Source organism: Sus scrofa, chromosome 2 (genome assembly GCF_054392235.1).
Source record: "Sus scrofa isolate SSC_HxYL_T2T_F1_AM1 chromosome 2, Sscrofa_HxYL_maternal_Yorkshire_Landrace_v2.0, whole genome shotgun sequence".
Taxonomy (NCBI): domain Eukaryota; kingdom Metazoa; phylum Chordata; class Mammalia; order Artiodactyla; family Suidae; genus Sus; species Sus scrofa.
The window spans coordinates 14,418,535-14,437,915 of record NC_139384.1 but is presented as its reverse complement, the minus strand read 5'-3'; the positions used below and the strand labels follow the sequence as shown (position 1 = coordinate 14,437,915).

Sequence of the window (19,381 nt, the reverse complement as noted above, 5' to 3'; positions counted from 1 at the left end):
AACACACAACCTCATGGATATTAGTCCCGTGCATAACCCACTGACCCACAACAGGAACTTCCTGAAAGGAAATTTTACACAACTACAAAATAAGGTAGGATCTGAAGGAAAGGTCTTTTCTCTGACAGCCCTGAAACTATTGAAAGAGTATCAGATTTGGTTTTAAAAGAATGGAGATCTGAATACTAGCTCTGTCTCTGATAATGGGTGGGTTGTTGAACTGCTTCAAAATTTACTATTTGTCGTGTGTGGAATGGGGATAATCATAATACTTAGGTGCTTTTGGTGTCAAGTGAGAGGTATGGGAAGAAATTTAGAGTGATAAAATATGAAAATGTAAAAATCATGATAGAAATAAAATTTTCATTTGGGGTCACTATCCTAAATTTTATATCTGCTTAATATCATTTTAGTAGCTTTTTCATTTATAACGATTTTTATTTTTCCCATTATAGCTGGTTTAAACTGTTCTGTCAGTTTTCTACTGTACAGCAAGGGGATCCAGTTACACAGACATGTATACATTCTTTTTTCTCACATCATCATGCTCCATCATGAGTGACGAGACAGAGTTCCCAGGCTACACAGCAGGATCTCATTGCTAGTCCATTCCAAAGGCAATAGTTTGCATCTATTAACCCCAGATTCCCAGTCCATCCCACTCCCCCCCATCCCTTGGCAACCACAAGTCTGTTCTCCAAGTCCATGAGTTTCTTTTCTGTGGAAAGGTTCATTTGTGCCATATATTAGATTCCAGATATAAGTGATATAATATGGTATTTGTCTTTCTCTTTCTGACTCACTTCACTCAGGATGAGAGTCTTTAGTTCCATCCAGGTTGCTGCAAATGGCATGATTTTGTTTTTTTTATGGCTGAGTATCCCATTGTGTATATATACCATATCTTTTTAATCCGATCATCTGTCGATGGACATTTGGGTTGTTTCCATGTCTTGGCCTTTGAGAATAAAGCTGCAATGAACATGTGGGTGCATGTATCTTTTTTAAGGAGAGTTTTGTCCAGATATATGCCCCAGAGTGGGATTGCTGGGTCATATTGTAGTTCTATGTGTAGATTTCTAAGGTATCTCCATGCTGATCTCCATAGTGGTTGTACCAGCTTACATTCCCACCAACAGTGCAAGAGGATTCCCTTTTCTCCACACCCCCTCCAGCATTTGTTATTAGTGGATTTATTAAGGATGGCCATTCTGACTGGTGTGAGGTGGTAGTATCTCATGGTACTTTTGAATTTCATTTCTCTAATAATCAGGAATGTTGAGCATTTTTTCATGTACTTGTTGGCTGTCTGTACATCTTCCTTGGACAAATTTCTATTCAGGTCTTTTGCCCATTTTTCAATTGGGTTGTTGGCTTCTTTGAGTAGGAGCAATTAAATTACTTGAACTTCAAATTTTCTGACATACACTTTGTGCCAAGGAAAGAAATTGATTGTGAATTATTTTTTATCAATTTCATGAATGACTCTCTTTTTGCTTTTGGTAAAGTCATATTACAAAAACCCTCATTAGTCTTCTTACAACTGTCCCTTTCTTTCCTATGCCCCTACTTAGAATCTCTATCTCTTCTTGGCTTTAACACAGACTTAGAAAAAAAAAAATGGAAGAACTTCTGAGACCTAGGTGCTCTGGAAAAGCCAATTCCATCTGAGGAACGCAAGTAAACAATTTAGTAAAATAGTATGAGACTCTGGAGTAAAACATAGTCTATGCTGTGGCAATATAGTTGTTTTCTTATTATCTATTCTAAAGCTATAACATGACTATTGAAGTCTTACTAAGAATATTAAATGTTATGAAAATGCCTAATAAGTACCTAGCCACTAATAAATAATCAACAAATATTTGTATGGCCTTTTTTCTGTCATGATCTGCAAGACTTCTTAGTTTTATTTCACAATTTACAACAGATATAAACCTCCTTATTTATATAAATTATTAATTTCTAGACGTCATGCACAACCTAAGTTACTCTCCTCTTCAACAGAATCTTCACGGCATTTTTCACCTCCGTGTTTCTCACTGTATAAATGATAGGATTTAACATGGGAGTGAAGCTTCCATAGAACAAACTCACCAACTTGTCCCCAGAATATGTAGCCATAGGACGTATGTAGCTGAATATAGAAGGAATGAAAAAGAGTACAACTACTGTAAAGTGGGAGCCACAGGTAGAGAGGGCTTTGCATCTTTCTTCAGAGCCATGGGATTTCAGAGAGTTCAGAATGACTATGTAGGAGATGATTAGCATGAAAAAAAAGACCAAGCACATGCCCCCACTGTTAGCTGATACCACTATTCCACGCCAGTAGCTGTCAGTGCAGGCAAGTTCCAACAGTGAGAAGAAGTCACACATGAAGTGGTCAATGACTTTGGGACCACAGAAGGGCAAGTCAAGGACTAAGTGAATCTGCACAATGGCATGGAGCAGCCCTCCAACCCAGGCCACCACCACCAGGAGCTGGCAGAACCCATGTCGCATGATGGTCATGTAGTGCAGAGGCTTGCAGATGGCCACATAGCGGTCACAAGACATGGCAATGAGAACGATGATTTCTGATCCTCCCAGGAAGTGTTCTAAAAACAGCTGAGTCAGGCAGCCACCCCAGGAGATGGTTGTCCTCTGATACAGCAGGTCAATGGTAAATTTGGGAGCAGTGACAGAGGAGAAGGAGGCACCTATGAAGGCCAAGTAAGTGAGAAAGAAGTACATGGGAGCTAAAAGTGTGGGGCTGAGGGAGATGGTAATGACAGTGAACAGACTGGCCAGCAAGGTAAATAGGAAAATGGACAAAAAGACCATGAAGAGTATTTTCCACAACTGTGAATTCCATGTGAATCCCAAGAGAACGAATTCAGTCACATTGTTGGGAGGCATGAGGAGATCCATTCAGCAAAAAGGAGCACCTTCCTGAGATCTGATTGATCTACAAAAGAGGAAAGAATGATACCTATTAATCAGAAAGGAATTTTAGCTTCAATGTCTTAGAACTATAATAGAGCAGTCACTGTCAGTCGGGAGCATGTTCTTGGGAGACTTGTCCCAGTTCTTGTTTCCATTCTTTCTTACTTTCATCATGATGATTTACATCTCCTCAGGCACCTAGTACCTGTCACCTGTGAAACATCTATAGGGCAGCATTGGGTGAGTAATTTACTGAGAAAACACTGTGCTATCACTGAGAGATCTGGGTTTTCCTCTTGGTTCCATCTCCAGGTGACTTTGTAAGTCATCTCAGGGTCCCATGATTCTGGGCCCTCCTCTGTGTTTGTGAGCTTACACACTGTGATTCTCAGATACATCATGTAAACTGAGAGGTCCCTCATACGGGTAAGAGTTACTCTCTCTTCCATGAGAATTGACAGCTGAACCCTCAGCTCTAAAACGTGGAAAGAAAGGCACTGTTAGTAAATATCTGCCATAAACAGCCAGTTTAGGGAGATGTACATGTTATTGGCGACACCCTCCCTGGTACCTACCCAAACACATATGTGATTCAACTGTATCCTTACTTACCACAGTGCCTGGAATAATGTCTACAGGGTCTGAAACCTGTTAGATGTTAACTATATGCTTATGAATTGCCATTCTCCATGGGTGAGAATATGCATGCTTCTCCAAACCATAAACCTAGGAGGAATTCAAGTGTTTTAATCTTCCTTCTCTGCTTGGCATTACTCTCTACTTTGTGAAAAACAGAAACAAACATTTGAAAGGAAGTGGCATTCTAGGTTTTTTTCCGACACATTTAATATTGTGAGTGTGAAAATAATAATTGCCTCCAGGTAAGACAGTGTTACTGGGTCTTTTTACTTACAAAATATTATTGTATTTATTAATCAATGTTTATTCTTTAAAATTCTGTGCCACATGCCACTTAAAGTAGCCATATTCAATAAACCTACTGCCCCATAGATGTGGATAAAAGTGGAACAAAATTCTTGCATAGGCATTCAATATGCAAGGATCTATCAAGTAAAGAAAATCCTTATTTTCAAAGTTTAAAAATAGAAATTTAATATGAAAAGCCAAAAGATATATTCTACTTGGTAAAATAGGAAATGCACTCCACATATATATACATGTGTACATTTATGTAAACATTTATAATCCCTTTACTTAATACAAATACCTACTAAATGTTCACTTATTATACAAATATTTATTGGACTCAAGTAGGGATATGAATGTATATTTGATCACACAAATTGTGAAGATTGTCCTGTTAAATGCACTTAATGCCTGAAATTTCATTACCATAGAGCAGCAAGTCATCCATCCATGATATGAAAGACCTTCCCACTCCTTTGTATTTCTGCCACGTGCATTCTCATGCCGACTGCTCCCATCTTCCCACAGCATCCTTCCTCCACCTTTCCTGGTAACAGGCTACTGTGTTACTTACTAATTGATTGAGAAATTTGGGGGACATAGATTTCCCAATGAAAAGAGAAGCAAGAATATGAATATAATAAAACATATTCCTGCAAAAAGCATGTATTCTTTTTCTTTCAAAGAAAACTGAGTAAAAATCTATATTTTTTTAATTTTCTAAGATGAAAATGGTCTACATGAGTGGAAACAAAGTGCATCCACTTCACTGCATTCCTTTATTCTGAGTTGGAGTCCCCCCAGCAATTCGGAGAAAAGTACAGTGTTAATAAAATGAAAATTAGATATAATTGCTGAAAGTGATTTAGAGAAAACTATGAAGAAATAAAAATCACTACTTCATTTTTCTTTGGCTCCACAATACTCTTTCTAGGAATAAACCCTAAAGGAAAATACTCTTAAAGAAGAAAAATCATACTTTACATATATGTCTATACGATTGCTAAGAGTTGTGGAAAACTTAGGAATGACTTGGAATGTTCAACATTGGAGAAATGGAATAATTAAAATACAGTGCATTTCTTTCAGCAATGTGTACTTTTTAACAGAAGTGTTTTTCAAAAGATTGTGCAATATCTAGGAGTATTCTTTAGTTGTAATATAGTGTGGAGAAAATTTTGGATGCAAATTTGAATTGCATAATTATTCTACCTAATATAAATCTCTTTTTATTATTCTTCTAAATAATTGAAATACATTTCCCTGAGAAAAGTACTCCAAATATTTTTACTTCTCCAATTCATGCTGTTATACTTGACTATCTTTCTTCATGTTCATGCTGGGAAAGGGATATAATGCTGAGACTAGTGAGGATGAGAAGTGATTATATACATTTGTAAGATACATTTAAACCCAAGTGTCTATGAATATGATTTTCTGGAAAAACAAAACAAAACAAAACAAAAAAACCCTCACCTATGAATTTGTCTGACATAGCTCCATGGAAAGGGCACCTAGGGGCAGCTGTAGGTTCACCAAGAAAGAACTTGTAATATTAAAAACACCAACTAGCTCACCTACAATAAGTGTCTTTGTTGATTTATAAATAGTACTTTTGCCTAAAGCCTTTCTCTTGAGCCTTAAAAGCGCTCCCATATATTCTCTTTGCAGGCAAACGCTGTGAAGTTTCTAAACTGTGGCTAATTGGACCTCAGGGCTACGTCATCACCATTTGCAGATCATGCCAACAATCCAATTATTTCGCATAACTTAAATGCAGAGTTCTTTTATTCTAGTCACTTTTAATTTTGATTTATTCCTTGGGTTTATATAAGCACAAGAAAACAGATGAGAAAAAAAAAAGGTAAGTGAATCATATCTGAAACTGGTATTTGAAAAGAAATGGGCATAATTTGAAGTCTGAATATTGACGATTAAATAAATTAAACATGTATGTAGGTACTATCTGATTTAAATTTTTTTCATTATACATTTTTTTCTTCTTTTAACGGCCACACCCATGGCATACAGAAGTTCCAGGCCAGGGATCAAATCAGAGCAGCAGCTGCTGACCTATGCCACAGCCAAAGCAACGCCAGACCCTTAACCCCGTAAGCAAGGCCAGGGGTCATACCTGCATCCCCACAGATACAATGTTGTGTTCTTAGCCTGCTGAGCCACAACAGGAATTCCAATATTTTATTCTTAATTGCCTACCATTCATGCTCATCATAACATTTAAATATAATTTTCTGGTGTACAGTAGATTATATTATGAACCTTATCATAATATCGGCACCTCACCCCAATTAAAAATTAGAGTACCTCTTCAAAGTAGTTGTTTCCTGTGTCAGTTCTGGAATTAGATATATAAGATAATGATGGAAAGAATTCCATTTTTAAATTATATTCAAAGATGGTAAAATGCCTTTAATTGTCATTTACATTTAATCTCAAAGGATACCTATGGAAAGGAAAAATTAGGCAATACTATTTACAATGTATAAGTAGAAAATACAACTCAGGGCATAAGAGCATGGTTTTCCAAGGGGAAATAAGAAGCTAGTTTGCTAAATTCTGAGCCTTGGTGATCCATGGCGTCAGTACCACAGCATAGAAGCCAGAAAGTGACAAGGATCTGTCCAATCAAGGGAAGGAAATGCCTAAATTATACCGAAAGAGATCTCAGCACGAAAGGGCCAACTGGGGCTGATTTTGTTTGGGGTGTGTTGTAGGCAGTCAAATCAAAACACTAACTTTAAAATATTTTTATAGGCTTCTGACCTCAAACAAATGGATTGTATGGGAACTTCTATATGCCCTTGGAATGGCCATAAATTTTATTTTTTAAAAAATTTAAAAAAGAAGCTAACACAAGACTAGATTTCATTTTCTACCTCTATTAAAAGAACAAAGTTTTCTTTGAGCACTGCCATTGATATCATGTGGATTTTTGTGCCCTTAAGTGACCTGTATTTGCTTTTGTATTTTATTTTTATTTTTATTTTTGTCTTTATAGAGCTGCACAAACAGCATATGGAGATTGCCAGACTAGGGGTCTAATTGGAGCTGCAGCTGCTGGCCTACACCACAGCCATAGCAACGCCAGATCCGAGCCGCATCTTCGACCTACACCAGAGCTCATGGCAATGCCGGATCCTTAACCCACTGAGCAAGGCCAGGGATTGAACCCTCCACCTCAAGGTTCCTAGTCAGATTCGTTTCTGCTGTGCCACAATGGAAACTCCTGCTTTTTTATTTTAATCTTGGCATTTTGGTTCAATAAATATTATTTCAGAGTGACTTGTGATCTTGTTCATTGTAATTTTTTTGATATTTTTACAAATTTCTCAAATCACAAAATCTAACTGACGTTCTTTTAGCTTCCAGCTAACTCTGGGGTCCTTCAAAAGAACACTGAAACATCGCAGAGAGGAACTTTAATTAGGCTTTCTCGGGTTGTTAAATTGCATGAGAAACATTGTCAAGTGATTGGAGATAAACTCTTGATTATATTGTATAGATAAATGTGTTTATTATAGATATTCCAAAATGTATATGAGATTCCTAACATTTGACATGCCCCAATAGAATATATATATATATATCAGTCATAATCCTTGCTACTCTCTTACAATGTTGTATATCACAGAAATCTCCCTCCATCCTGCCAATTACGTTGTATTCAAATGTTTAACCATGCCATTTTAGGTTTTGTCCTTTATGGGAAATCTTTACTTTACCTTAAGTCTTTCCTAAAATGAAGATCTACAAGAAAATTCGAAAAAGGAACATGTTGAGAAATTCAAGGTTCTGGTGGGCTGTACTTAGAGAACATCACTGAACTGAGTAACAAATGGCAAAACTCTGATGGAAAACCTGAGGCGTTCATGCAGATCAGCACTCATTAAACAGAGGGGACTGAAGGAAGTCATAAATATCATTTATAATTTTATATTTTTTTGAAATACCCTGGCCTTTGATCTTTGGTTTCCAGAAAAAGGGTTTCCTTCTGTGCTATGCCCCCCAACAGACTGATAAATAACACCTATGTGAACAAAGATGAACCATCCTCCCCACTCTAGCTGACCATTCTAGAATGTCAGGTCTCCGGTGGATTTGTTGGTTTATTGCAACCAGACTAAAACTCAGTACATTAATTTAATTCTATTGTCTGCAAATTGTTTGCTTTGTATCTCCTGTTGCTATGTGCTATGACATTGCCAATGTCAGCAGCTGTGTGACTTATATCCTGTCTGTTTTATAAGATGTTTTCTCTTACATAAACCAACGCGTATCCACGACTCCAGTAAAATTGAACATCATGAATAAACAGACCATATTCATGACATAGAATAATTCTAATAGGGTGGTTCTAGCTGTGAGAGGGAAGAAGAAAGGAAAATATTTCCTGGATCACATTAGCACGGTAAGACAGAGGGTTCCTGAGAATTTTAACTTCTCAACAGGGCCTAATCCATAAGTGATCACCAGGATTGGCATATCAACAGTATATATCTCACCTGGTCTGGGATGAAATTCCTAGGGACACAGGACATAAACGGTTCAGATATTGGTTGAATTTTTGGAGCAAAGGGAGGGATTGTGAACGAAAATGTTGCAGGCCACGTGAGTAAACAAAGGATGTGGCAGCCATCAAGCCAGCACATTACAGCCATCTTGAAGGGAAGCCTTGAGGGAACTCAGGATGGAAACAAATAGGACGTGGTACCGGCCACTTAGCAGCCACCTGCTGCAGAGATCCCAGAGTGTCCCCCGAGGAGACTGAGGATGAGAAAGCACAGGACCCTGACCCAGAGAGCTGAGGTGCCTATCCAAGAAATGACCTCAGGGAGCCCAGACCCCTGTATCTTCCCGAACGTGGAGAAGCGCTAAGTTCCTTAACGTGATTCATGAAGTCCTCTTTTACTAATAGCAATCTTGGTGCTCTGACTTCCTGATCTTTTGTGGCAAAACCTCCCATATATCCTGGCTCCTCCCCTTGCCTCTTCAGAACTGTTGCTCTGCATTATCTGAAAGGCACTCTCACGGGCTTGAGTTCTCAGAATACCCACCAAATACAGCTTAACGCTCCAATGTTAGGTCGTACACTTTTTGGTTGATACTAGCCACTACTTGTTGAAGAGACTCTCTTTTCTCCATTGTATATTCTTGCCTCCTTGGAGAAAGCCATGCACAACTTAGTAAACATTCTCCCCAGTGCCATTCTGGGGCATTACAATGTGGTCAGATGATGGAAGAAAGCTTAACCACTGACTTGGAGAAAGTGATTTTGTGAGAAGTAACGTGAGGTAGAGTGTTGGAGGCAGAGAGGCTTGGATGAACAGAGATGTAATAACACAGAATTTCCTGGTATTCTCCAGATACGCAGAAGCACATTGCAAGTATCTCCCACTTTCTGAACGCTCAACTCAGCCATTTCGAGTTTATGAAGGTCGATGTTAGTGCATTTTTTCACTGATGAGAAAGAAATCTGGAGGGGGTATTTGCTTTTGCACACACACACACACACACAGAGAACCCTGTTACCATTCCAGTGCTGGCCTTTTGTGAAAGTGAAGTGGCATAGCTTGAATGTTCAAAGAGAGGAATATAACTACAGTGATGAAATACATTGCTACATGTGAGAAAGTCTACATCTTATGGATGATACCACCTTGAAGTTCAAAGTGAATGAATTGTTATGACTGCAGTTGGATTTGCTGTTTAAAGACCCAACAGATAATCACATTTCATTACAAAAAAAGTAGGTTTGAGGGTTTTTTCTTTTTTTTTTTCTTTTTTTTTTTGTCTTTCTGGGCCACACCCACAACATATGGAGGTTCCCAGGCTAAGGGTCTGATTGGAGCTGTTGCCACCGGCCTATGCCACAGCCACAGCAATGCCAGATCCGAGCTGTGTCTGCAACCTACACCAGAGCTCACGGGCACGCCAGATCCTTAACCCACTGAGCGAGGCCAGGGATCGAACCCACAACCTCATGGTTCCTAGTCAGATTTGTTTCTGCTGTGCCACAACAGGAACTCCTAGGTTTGAGTTTTAAAGCCTTGGATTAGAAGCTTATGGCTAAAACTTTGAAAGGAAGCTGCATTCCAGTGTGCCATTTCCTAGCACAACTTATGGAGGAAGCATGGGTGATGTGAAAGGCAAGCAAATTAGTAAAACACGTTGGGCTTTACTTGGCTTTTCTGTAAAATGGAGATACTTGCAACGGAACTGCAGGTTTTCATAGGGTCAATCAAGTGATGGGATTATGCCTGATAGTCAATACAGTATTAATTTAATGTAAATATATGTAAATATATGTATCAGACATACAGAGCAATCGCTTTAGATCCTACTCACGTCCTTAATGTTCCACTTGGATAAAGATGCTTAATCTTGGGTCAAATGACTCATGTCATGGTATGGAAAATGAAAACATTTCTTTGATATTCAAAGCTGTGAGCCATAGGATACTTAAGTATAGAGAGCAAATTTAGAGGAATTTTTAAATTTTCTGGCTTATATTTTATGTCAAGTACACAAATGGATTTTGAAGTCTTCTTTTATGAGGGACTCTGTTTTTGCTTTTTGTGAAATCACATTAGAAAAAATCTAGCGATTCCTTCTTGCAACTGTTCCTTTCCTAGGCAGCCACTAAGAACCCCTATCCCTTCTTTGCTTTCATACAGGCTTAGCAAAAATGGAAGAAGTCCTGGGACCAAGGTGCCCTGGAAAAGCCAATTCCATCCGAGGAACACAAGTAAAGAATTTAGTAAAGCCATGGAAGACTCTGAAGTAAAACATACTCTCTACTCTTAAACTGGGGTTATACAGGTTTTCTCCCATTGTCAATTCTGAAGCGATGAACACGCACATTAAAGGCTGGCTAAAAAATAGTAAATGTTATCAAAATGCCTAATAAAGGCCTAGACATTTAAATAATCACAAGTATTAGAATTGGCCTTGTTTTCTGTCAATAATCTACAAGATTTCTTACTTTTCCTTTACAATTTGCAACTCCTTGTGTATTTTATCAATTTCTAGGCATCATGCACAACCCAAGTTACTCTCCTCTTCAACAGAATCTTCACGGCATTTTTCACCTCCGTGTTTCTCACTGTATAAAAGATGGGATTTAACATGGGAGTGAAGCTTCCATAGAACAAACTCACCAACTTGTCCCCAGAATATGTAGCCACAGGACGTATGTAGGTGAATATACAAGGGACAAAAAAGAGTACCATCACTATAAAGTGGGAGCCACAGGTAGAGAGGGCTTTGCGTCTTCCTTCAGAGCCATGGGATTTCAGAGAGTTCAGAATGACTATGTAGGAGATGATTAGCATGAAAAAAAAGACCAAGCACATGCCCCCACTGTTAGCTGATACCACTATTCCACGCCAGTAGCTCTCAGTGCAGGCAAGTTCCATCAGTGAGAAGAAATCACACATGAAGTGGTCAATGACATTGGGACCACAGAAGGGCAAGTCAAGGACTAAGTGAATCTGCACAATGGCATGGAGCAGCCCTCCAACCCAGGCCACCACCACCAGGAGCTGGCAGAGCCCATGTCGCATGATGGTCGTGTAGTGCAGAGGCTTGCAGATGGCCACATAGCGGTCACAAGACATGGCAATGAGAACGATGATTTCTGATCCTCCCAGGAAATGTTCTAAGAACAGCTGAGTCAGGCAGCCACCCCAGGAGATGGTTGTCCTCTGATGCAGCAGGTCAATGGTAATTTTGGGGGTATTGAGAGAGGATAAGGAGGCATCTATGAAGGACAAGTGAGTGAGAAAGAAGTACATGGGAGTTGAAAGTGTGGGGCTGAGGGAAACGATAATGACAATGAACAGATTTGACAGGAGGGTAACTAGGTAAATGAACAAAAAGACCACGTAGAGTATTTTCCTCAAGTGTGGATTCTGTGTGAGTCCTAAGAGAACGAATTCAGTCACATTGTTGGGAGGCAAGGCGAGATCCATTCAGCAAAGGAGCACCTTCCCGAGACCTGAATTATCTACAAAAAATAAAGAATGATACCTATTAATCAGGAAAGAATTGTAGTCTCAATTCTTTTTTTTTTTTTTTTTTTTTTTTTGCCTTTTCTAGGGCCCCACCTGTGCCATATGGACGTTCCCAGGCTAGGGGTCAAATCAGAGCTGTAACCAACGGCCTACTCCATGGCCATAGCAATGCGGGATCTGAGCCACATCTGCGAGCTATAACACATTCACAGCAAAGCCAGATCCTTAACCCCCTGAGAAAGGCCAGGGATCGAACCCTCAACCTCATGGTTCCTAGTCAGATTCCTTAACAACTGAGCCATGATGGGAACTCCTGTAGTCTCAATTTTTGAGAAATAAAATAGTCACCGTCAGTCAGGAGCATGTTGTTGGCCATCTTGCCCCAGTCCTTGTTTTAAGTCTTTCTTGATTTCTCCATGATGATTTATACATCTTCAGACACCTAGTACCTCTCACCTGTGAAACATCTATAGGGAAACTCCGAAGGTGTAATTTACTGAGAAAACACTGTGCTATCTTTGAGAGATCTGGGCTATCCTCTGGGTTCCATCTCCAAGTGACGTTGTATGTCACTTCAGTGTCTCCTGTTTCTGAGCCCTCTTCTGAGTTTGTTAAATTACACATTGGGATTCTCAGATATATCCTGTAAGCTGAGAGGTCCTCATATACGTAAGAGTTATCCTCTCGTCCATGAAAACTGACAACTGAATCCTCCACTCTAAAACGTGGAAAGAAAGACACTGTCAATAATTATCTGCCATAAACAGCCAGGTTAGGGAGATGCACGTGTTGTTGGCAACACCCTCCCTGGTACCTGCCCAAACACATGTGCTATTCAATGGTTTCTTCACTTACCATAGTGCCTGGCCTAATGTCTACAGTGTCTGAAACTTGTTAGATACTAAGTAAATGCTTATGAACTGCCATTCTCCATGGGTGAGAACATGCATGCTTCTCCAGACCATAGACTTCGGAGGAAGTCAAGTGTTTCCCTCCTCCTGCTCTGTTTAGCATTCCTCTCTATATTATGAAAAACGGAAATAAATATTTGAAAGGAAGAGGCATTCTAGTTTTTTCTGACCCATCTTGTATGGTGAGTGTGAAAATACTAGTTGACTCTTGGGAGAGACTCTTCCTGCATCTTTTTACTAACAAGATACTATAATATTTAGTAATCAATATGGTTTTTTTTGTAATTCTGTGCAACACAAAACTTAACATTATCATATTCAGTAAACTTACTGCTTCCATAGATTAAGATAAAAACAAAATAAAACTCTTGCATAGGTGTTCAATATGCAAGGATCTATCGGGCAAAGGACATCCTTATTTTCAAAGTTCTACAACTAGAAATTTTACATGAAAAGCAAGAAGAAATAGATTACTAGGTATCTTAGGTATTGCACTATACATATATATACATGTACATGCATACGCAAACACATCTAAAGCCTTTGACTTACGGTAAATACCTACTAAAAGCTCACTCATCATACAAATATTTATGGGATGCTAACTGTGTATATGAATGCATGTTTGTTCACAAAAAGCCATGAAGCCTCTCCCTGGTAAATGCCCTTAATGCCTGAAATTTCATTACCAAATAACAGCAAGTCACCCATCCAGGACATAAATGACCTTCCCACTCCTTTATATTTCTGCTACATGCATTCTCATGCCTCCTTCTCCCATCTTCCCAAAGCATCCTTCCTCCATCATTCCTGGTTACAGGCTACTGTGTTACAAGTAGATGGAGAAATTTGGGGGACATGGATTTCCCAATGAGAAGGGAAGAAAAATATGAATATAATCAATGTATTCCTGAAAAAAGCATGTGTTTTTTTCTTTCAGAGATAATTGAGGTAAGACCTTATTTTTTTATTTTTTCTGAGATGAAATTTTATACATACGTGGAAACAAAGTTCAGCAACTTCATTACATTCCTTTATTCTGAGATGGACTCCCCCATGGATGGATTCAGAGAAGTGTGTCCTGTGAATGAAATTAGAATTTGATATAATTACTGAAAGGGATTTAGAAATAACTGCGAAGATATAAAAATTGCTGCTTCTTTTTTCTTTTTTGTCTCAACAATATTCTTTCTAGGGAAAAAAAACTAAAGGAAAATATTTCTAAAGGAGAAAAATCATTATATATGTTAATTTTATATATATATGTGTGTGTCAATACAATATGTAAATATATAAATCACTGTATATATATGTGTGTGTGTGTTGATACAACTGTTAAGAGCTATGGAAAATTTAGAAAGACATGGAATGTTTAATGTTGGAGAAATGGATTATTAAAATAGAGTGCATTTCTTTGATCAATGTGTACTTTTAAACAGAAGTGCTTTTCAAAAACATGTGCAACATCTAGGAATATTCTTAAGTTATAATGTAAATTGGAGACAATTTTGGATGCAAATTTGAATCACATAATTATTTTACATAATTTAAATCTCACTTTATTTTTTCTAATAACTTAAATATTTATCACTGAGAAAAATACTCCAGATAATTTTACTCCTAAATTCAGAATATTGTGCTTGAGTCCATCTTTCTTCATGTTTTGCAGGCTGGATAAGGGATTTAAAGCTCAGACTGGTGAGGGTGAGAAGTGATCATATAAGTTTGTAAGATACATTGAAACCCAAGAGTCTATGAATTTGATTTGCTGGAAAAAAAAAATCTCACCTATGAATCTGTCTGACAGAGCTCCATGGAAAGGGCACCTGGCAGCTGTTAGGTCACCAAGAAAGAGGTTCTAAGATTAAAAATGCCAACTAGCACAGCTACACTACGTGTCTTTGATGAGGCCTTTGCATAAATCCTTTCTCTTGAGCCTTAAAAGTGCTACCATATATTCTTCTCGTAGGCAAATGCTGTGAAGTTTCTAAACTGTGGCTAATTGGACCTCAGGGCTATTTCACCATCATTAGCAGATCATGAACACAATCCAATTATTTCATATAATTCGTTTCATCTTTAATTGTAAATTATCCTCTAGGTCTATATGAGAATTGAGTAATATGATGAGAAAAAAAAAAAAAAAACAGCCAATGAATCATATCTGAAATCTGGTATTTCATACGAAATGTGTGTAATATGGAGCCTGAGTATTGACTAACCTATAATAAACACTTAGGCAACTATCCAATTTAAATTTTTTTCATTATGCATTTATTTTCTTCTTTTAATGGCCACACCTACAGCATATGGAAGTTCTGGGCCAGGGTTTGAATCAGAGTGGTGGATACAGATCTACTCCATAGCCACAGCAATGCCAGACCCTTAACCCCCTAAGTGAGGCAAGGGTTCAAACCTGATCCTCACGGACACTTCGTTGTGTTCTTAACCCACTGAGCCACTGAAGGAATGTCAATGTTTTATTAATTTCCTACCATTCATGCTCAACATAATATTTAAATATCATTTTCTGATGTACGCTAGGGAATCATTATGAACCCTATTATAATATTGGCACTTCACACCAAGTAAAAAGTACACTACGTCTTTGAAGAACTTGTTTCCTGTGCCAATTCTGGATTTAGATGTATAAGATAAGAATTCCATCTTTAAAGTATCTACAAAGATGGTAAAATGCTTTTATTCATAATTAAAATTTAACCTCAAAATCATGCCTATGGAAAAGAAATATTAGGCAATAATAGTCACAATTTATAAGTAGAAAATACAACACATGGGATAAGAGCACCATTTTCCAAGTGGAAGAAAAGAGTTAGATCACTAAATCCTGTGCCACTTTCCTTATCTTAAAGTTGTTGGTTTACAACAAAAATGTCATGATACTCTTATTATAGTGCCCCCAATTGTAAGACCTACAACAATACTATACTAAATAAATAAATAGCAGTATCTGAAATTATTTTGTAAGTATATGCAGTTCAATTCAACTCAGGAATATTCCCATATAGAAACACACTTACCATATTCCAAAATGCATGAGTGAAGAAGAAGAAAAATAAATTGTACGTAACTCTGGATGGGCTCCAGAGGATGTAGTCACTGTGAGCAGCATGTGTCATGAAGGAAAATAAGTGAAGAGAGCTGAAGCCACAGGACTCAACCTAGTGCGATTAAACAGTCCAATATTTTAGCGCCAAAATAATATTTGTGATGGTAGACAACAAAACAGTTAGAATGAAGATTTTAGATTATCTAATAAATTATAAGGAATGTGGATTTAACTAAGTGTGATCCTGGAAGTATCTTGAACTAGTCTCTGAACTCTAGAATAAAAGCCATATTTCAGAGACTTAGCATGTTCTGAAAAAGTCATCATCGTGAACCTCAGGAATGATTCAAATCTATTCATTAAGTGGTGATCCAGTCTCTACTTAAAAAGCTACAGTGCAGGGTATCAAGCTTGTTTTAGAACCCTTACACCCATCTAGTCTAGCCCTAAGACCTAGAGTAGCAAGGAACGGAAAATGATTAAAGTTTAGATCCAAATCAGTGACATATGCCCATGAAAACAATTTTCACAAGGGGAGTAACAGGAGTAACACCAGAAAAGGCTGTTTCCAGACTACAAATACAAGAACAGAGTGGTTTAAAACCCTATGTGGACAGCAACACAGGATCTCAAACTTGGGTAAATCAGAATGAAAGCAGGAGTAATTATATATGGATGGTTGAACAGTATGATATTTAGTAGGTTCAGAGACCAATTTACAAAAAAAAAAAAAAAAACAAAAAACAAAAGCAGCTACCCACTACACTGTTCTATGGCCAGTTTCATACATTTCAATAGGTAGAGAAACAGTCTCAAAACAACAAAGCCCTCAAGAGCAGAGATCCCACTGTATTCATCCATTCCAAAAAAATCTTCAGTCCATAAGGACAGCCCCTAAGTTGTTTGCCAAGAATGAGAAGTGCAATGTGGTCTCAGAAATCTTCCAGCTTTACTTATAATTGAATGAAAAGCGAATAGAGCCATATTTATGGCAATAAACATATTGGCTTGGGCAGAATCACAGAACTGGAAACACCTTCCCTTTTACCTAAGTAAATCACTTGCACAAAGAGGGCAAGTTGTTTAAGGTCCAAAAAGAAGAAACCAGCATAGTGTGAATACAATTCATGTCTCCTGATCCTGAAGCTAATGTTCTTCATCATGTTTTCATAACCACCATATACTTGCTACCTATTGCTATATCCATGTTCAACTGGTTTCTTCAGTACAGCATACTCTAGCCAGGAAACGGGAGCTGGCCCATTCTGTCACAGCAGGCAAATATAAACACTTCTATGACAGAGACACACATATGCTTTCATTTTTATTTGAGAAGCAGACATCATTTATGGAAAGAGCCACATTTCATTCACAACAAGCTCTCATAAGTTAGGTATTTGTTTATTTGAGAAATCCTTTTCTTTGGTCAACTATGGAGTACTAATTCCTTTTTTTTTAATAAACATATTTCATATACTCTTCTCCTCAGTTTTCAAAGAGGATTCCAGATTCAAGGAACTAAGTGAAAAGCCAAATGTCTACTAGTGAAATTATTTTACAGATGTATTTTACAGTGTGCCTTCGAAAAGCACCCACACTTAACTGCTAGTGATAAAGATTAATCGAAAACATTATTGTTGTCGATGGCATATACTCCAAGATATCTCTGTATACCAAAATATAATCAAATACAAGTACTAAAACTCTGTATTCAACGTAAAGATCAGAGGATGTAGAGGAAGAATATATAGGCTCACTGACTTACAGGTCATATGGTCTAATTAAACTTTCTGATATCCCATTAATTTCTATAATAAATTAAGTATATAAAATTTTAGTTTTATAACATTGTTGTAACCATTTCAGAACACTTCATAATTTTCACATCAGTTTAAACAGTGTGCCATTAAATTTTATAATCACTGACAACTCTTCCCCACAGAAAAAGGGTTCCAATAACCTTTGGATAGTTGTTTCAGTTATGGGTCAAGAGAGTACTGGCAAGTATTTTCTTTCTGTTTCATATCCCACAGCATCCTAGATACCGGTAGGCCGTACAGCTTTCTGAGAACCCACTGATTTTTTTTTTTATACTGGTACAGCATATAATTACGTAATTAGAAAAAATTTTTATGTCTATTTTTGCTTTTAAGGACCGCACCTGTGGCATTATGGAAGTTCCCAGTCTAGGGGTCAAATTGGAGCTGCAGCTGCCAGCCTATGCCACGGCCACAGCAAGGCTGAATGTGAGCTGGATCTGTGACCTACAGACCCATATCATTCATAGCAATGCTGGATAATTAACCTACTGAGCTAAGACAGGGATGGAACACACAACCTCATGGATATTAGTCCCATGCATAACCCACTGACCCACAACAGGAACTTCCTGAAAGGAAATTTTACACAACTACAAAATAAGGTAGGATCTGAAGGAAAGGTCTTTTCTCTGACAGCCCTGAAACTATTGAAAGAGTATCAGATTTGGTTTTAAAAGAATGGAGATCTGAATACTAGCTCTGTCTCTGATAATGGGTGGGTTGTTGAACTGCTTCAAAATTTACTATTTGTCGTGTGTGGAATGGGGATAATCATAATACTTAGGTGCTTTTGGTATCAAGTGAGAGGTATGGGAAGAAATTTAGAGTGATAAAATATGAAAATGTAAAAATCATGATAGAAATAAAATTTTCATTTGGGGTCACTATCCTAAATTGTATATCTGCTTAATATCATTTTAGTAGCTTTTTTATTTATAACGATTTTTATTTTTCCCATTATAGCTGGTTTAAACTGTTCTGTCAGTTTTCTACTGTACAGCAAGGGGATCCAGTTACACAGACATGTATACATTCTTTTTTCTCACATCATCATGCTCCATCATGAGTGACGAGACAGAGTTCCCAGGCTACACAGCAGGATCTCACTGCTAGTCCATTCCAAAGGCAATAGTTTGCATCTATTAACCCCAGATTCCCAGTCCATCCCACTCCCCCCCATCCCTTGGCAACCACAAGTCTGTTCTCCAAGTCCATGAGTTTCTTTTCTGTGGAAAGGTTCATTTGTGCCATATATTAGATTCCAGATATAAGTGATATAATATGGTATTTGTCTTTCTCTTTCTGACTCACTTCACTCAGGATGAGAGTCTTTAGTTCCATCCAGGTTGCTGCAAATGGCATGATTTTGTTTTTTTATGGCTGAGTATCCCATTGTGTATATATACCATATCTTTTTAATCCGATCATCTGTCGATGGACATTTGGGTTGTTTCCATGTCTTGGCCTTTGAGAATAAAGCTGCAATGAACATGTGGGTGCATGTATCTTTTTTAAGGAGAGTTTTGTCCAGATATATGCCCCAGAGTGGGATTGCTGGGTCATATTGTAGTTCTATGTGTAGATTTCTAAGGTATCTCCATACTGATCTCCATAGTGGTTGTACCAGCTTACATTCCCACCAAAAGTGCAGGAGGATTCCCTTTTCTCCACACCCCCTCCAGCATTTGTTATTAG

The 19,381-nt window shown here is 37.9% G+C and overlaps 2 protein-coding genes across 2 annotated transcripts; both read right to left on the bottom strand.

The window, feature by feature from the left end:
* Nucleotides 1-1,983: 1,983 nt before the first annotated feature.
* On the bottom strand, nt 1,984-2,910 carry LOC146405121 (olfactory receptor 4C3D-like). The gene has a single exon (XM_085011630.1). It carries the CDS (start codon nt 2,908-2,910, stop codon nt 1,984-1,986), a length of 927 nt encoding a protein of 308 aa, XP_084867756.1.
* Nucleotides 2,911-10,898: 7,988 nt separating this feature from the next.
* LOC146405120 (olfactory receptor 4C3D-like) lies at nt 10,899-11,843 on the bottom strand. The gene has a single exon (XM_085011629.1). The coding sequence runs from the start codon at nt 11,841-11,843 to the stop codon at nt 10,899-10,901; it is 945 nt and encodes a 314-aa protein (XP_084867755.1).
* Nucleotides 11,844-19,381: the final 7,538 nt, after the last annotated feature.

Coding starts and splice junctions, on each gene's coding strand:
- LOC146405120 (XM_085011629.1), bottom strand. CDS start 11,843: ATGGATCTCGCCTTGCCTCCCAACAATGTGACTGAATTCGTTCTCTTA.
- LOC146405121 (XM_085011630.1), bottom strand. CDS start 2,910: ATGGATCTCCTCATGCCTCCCAACAATGTGACTGAATTCGTTCTCTTG.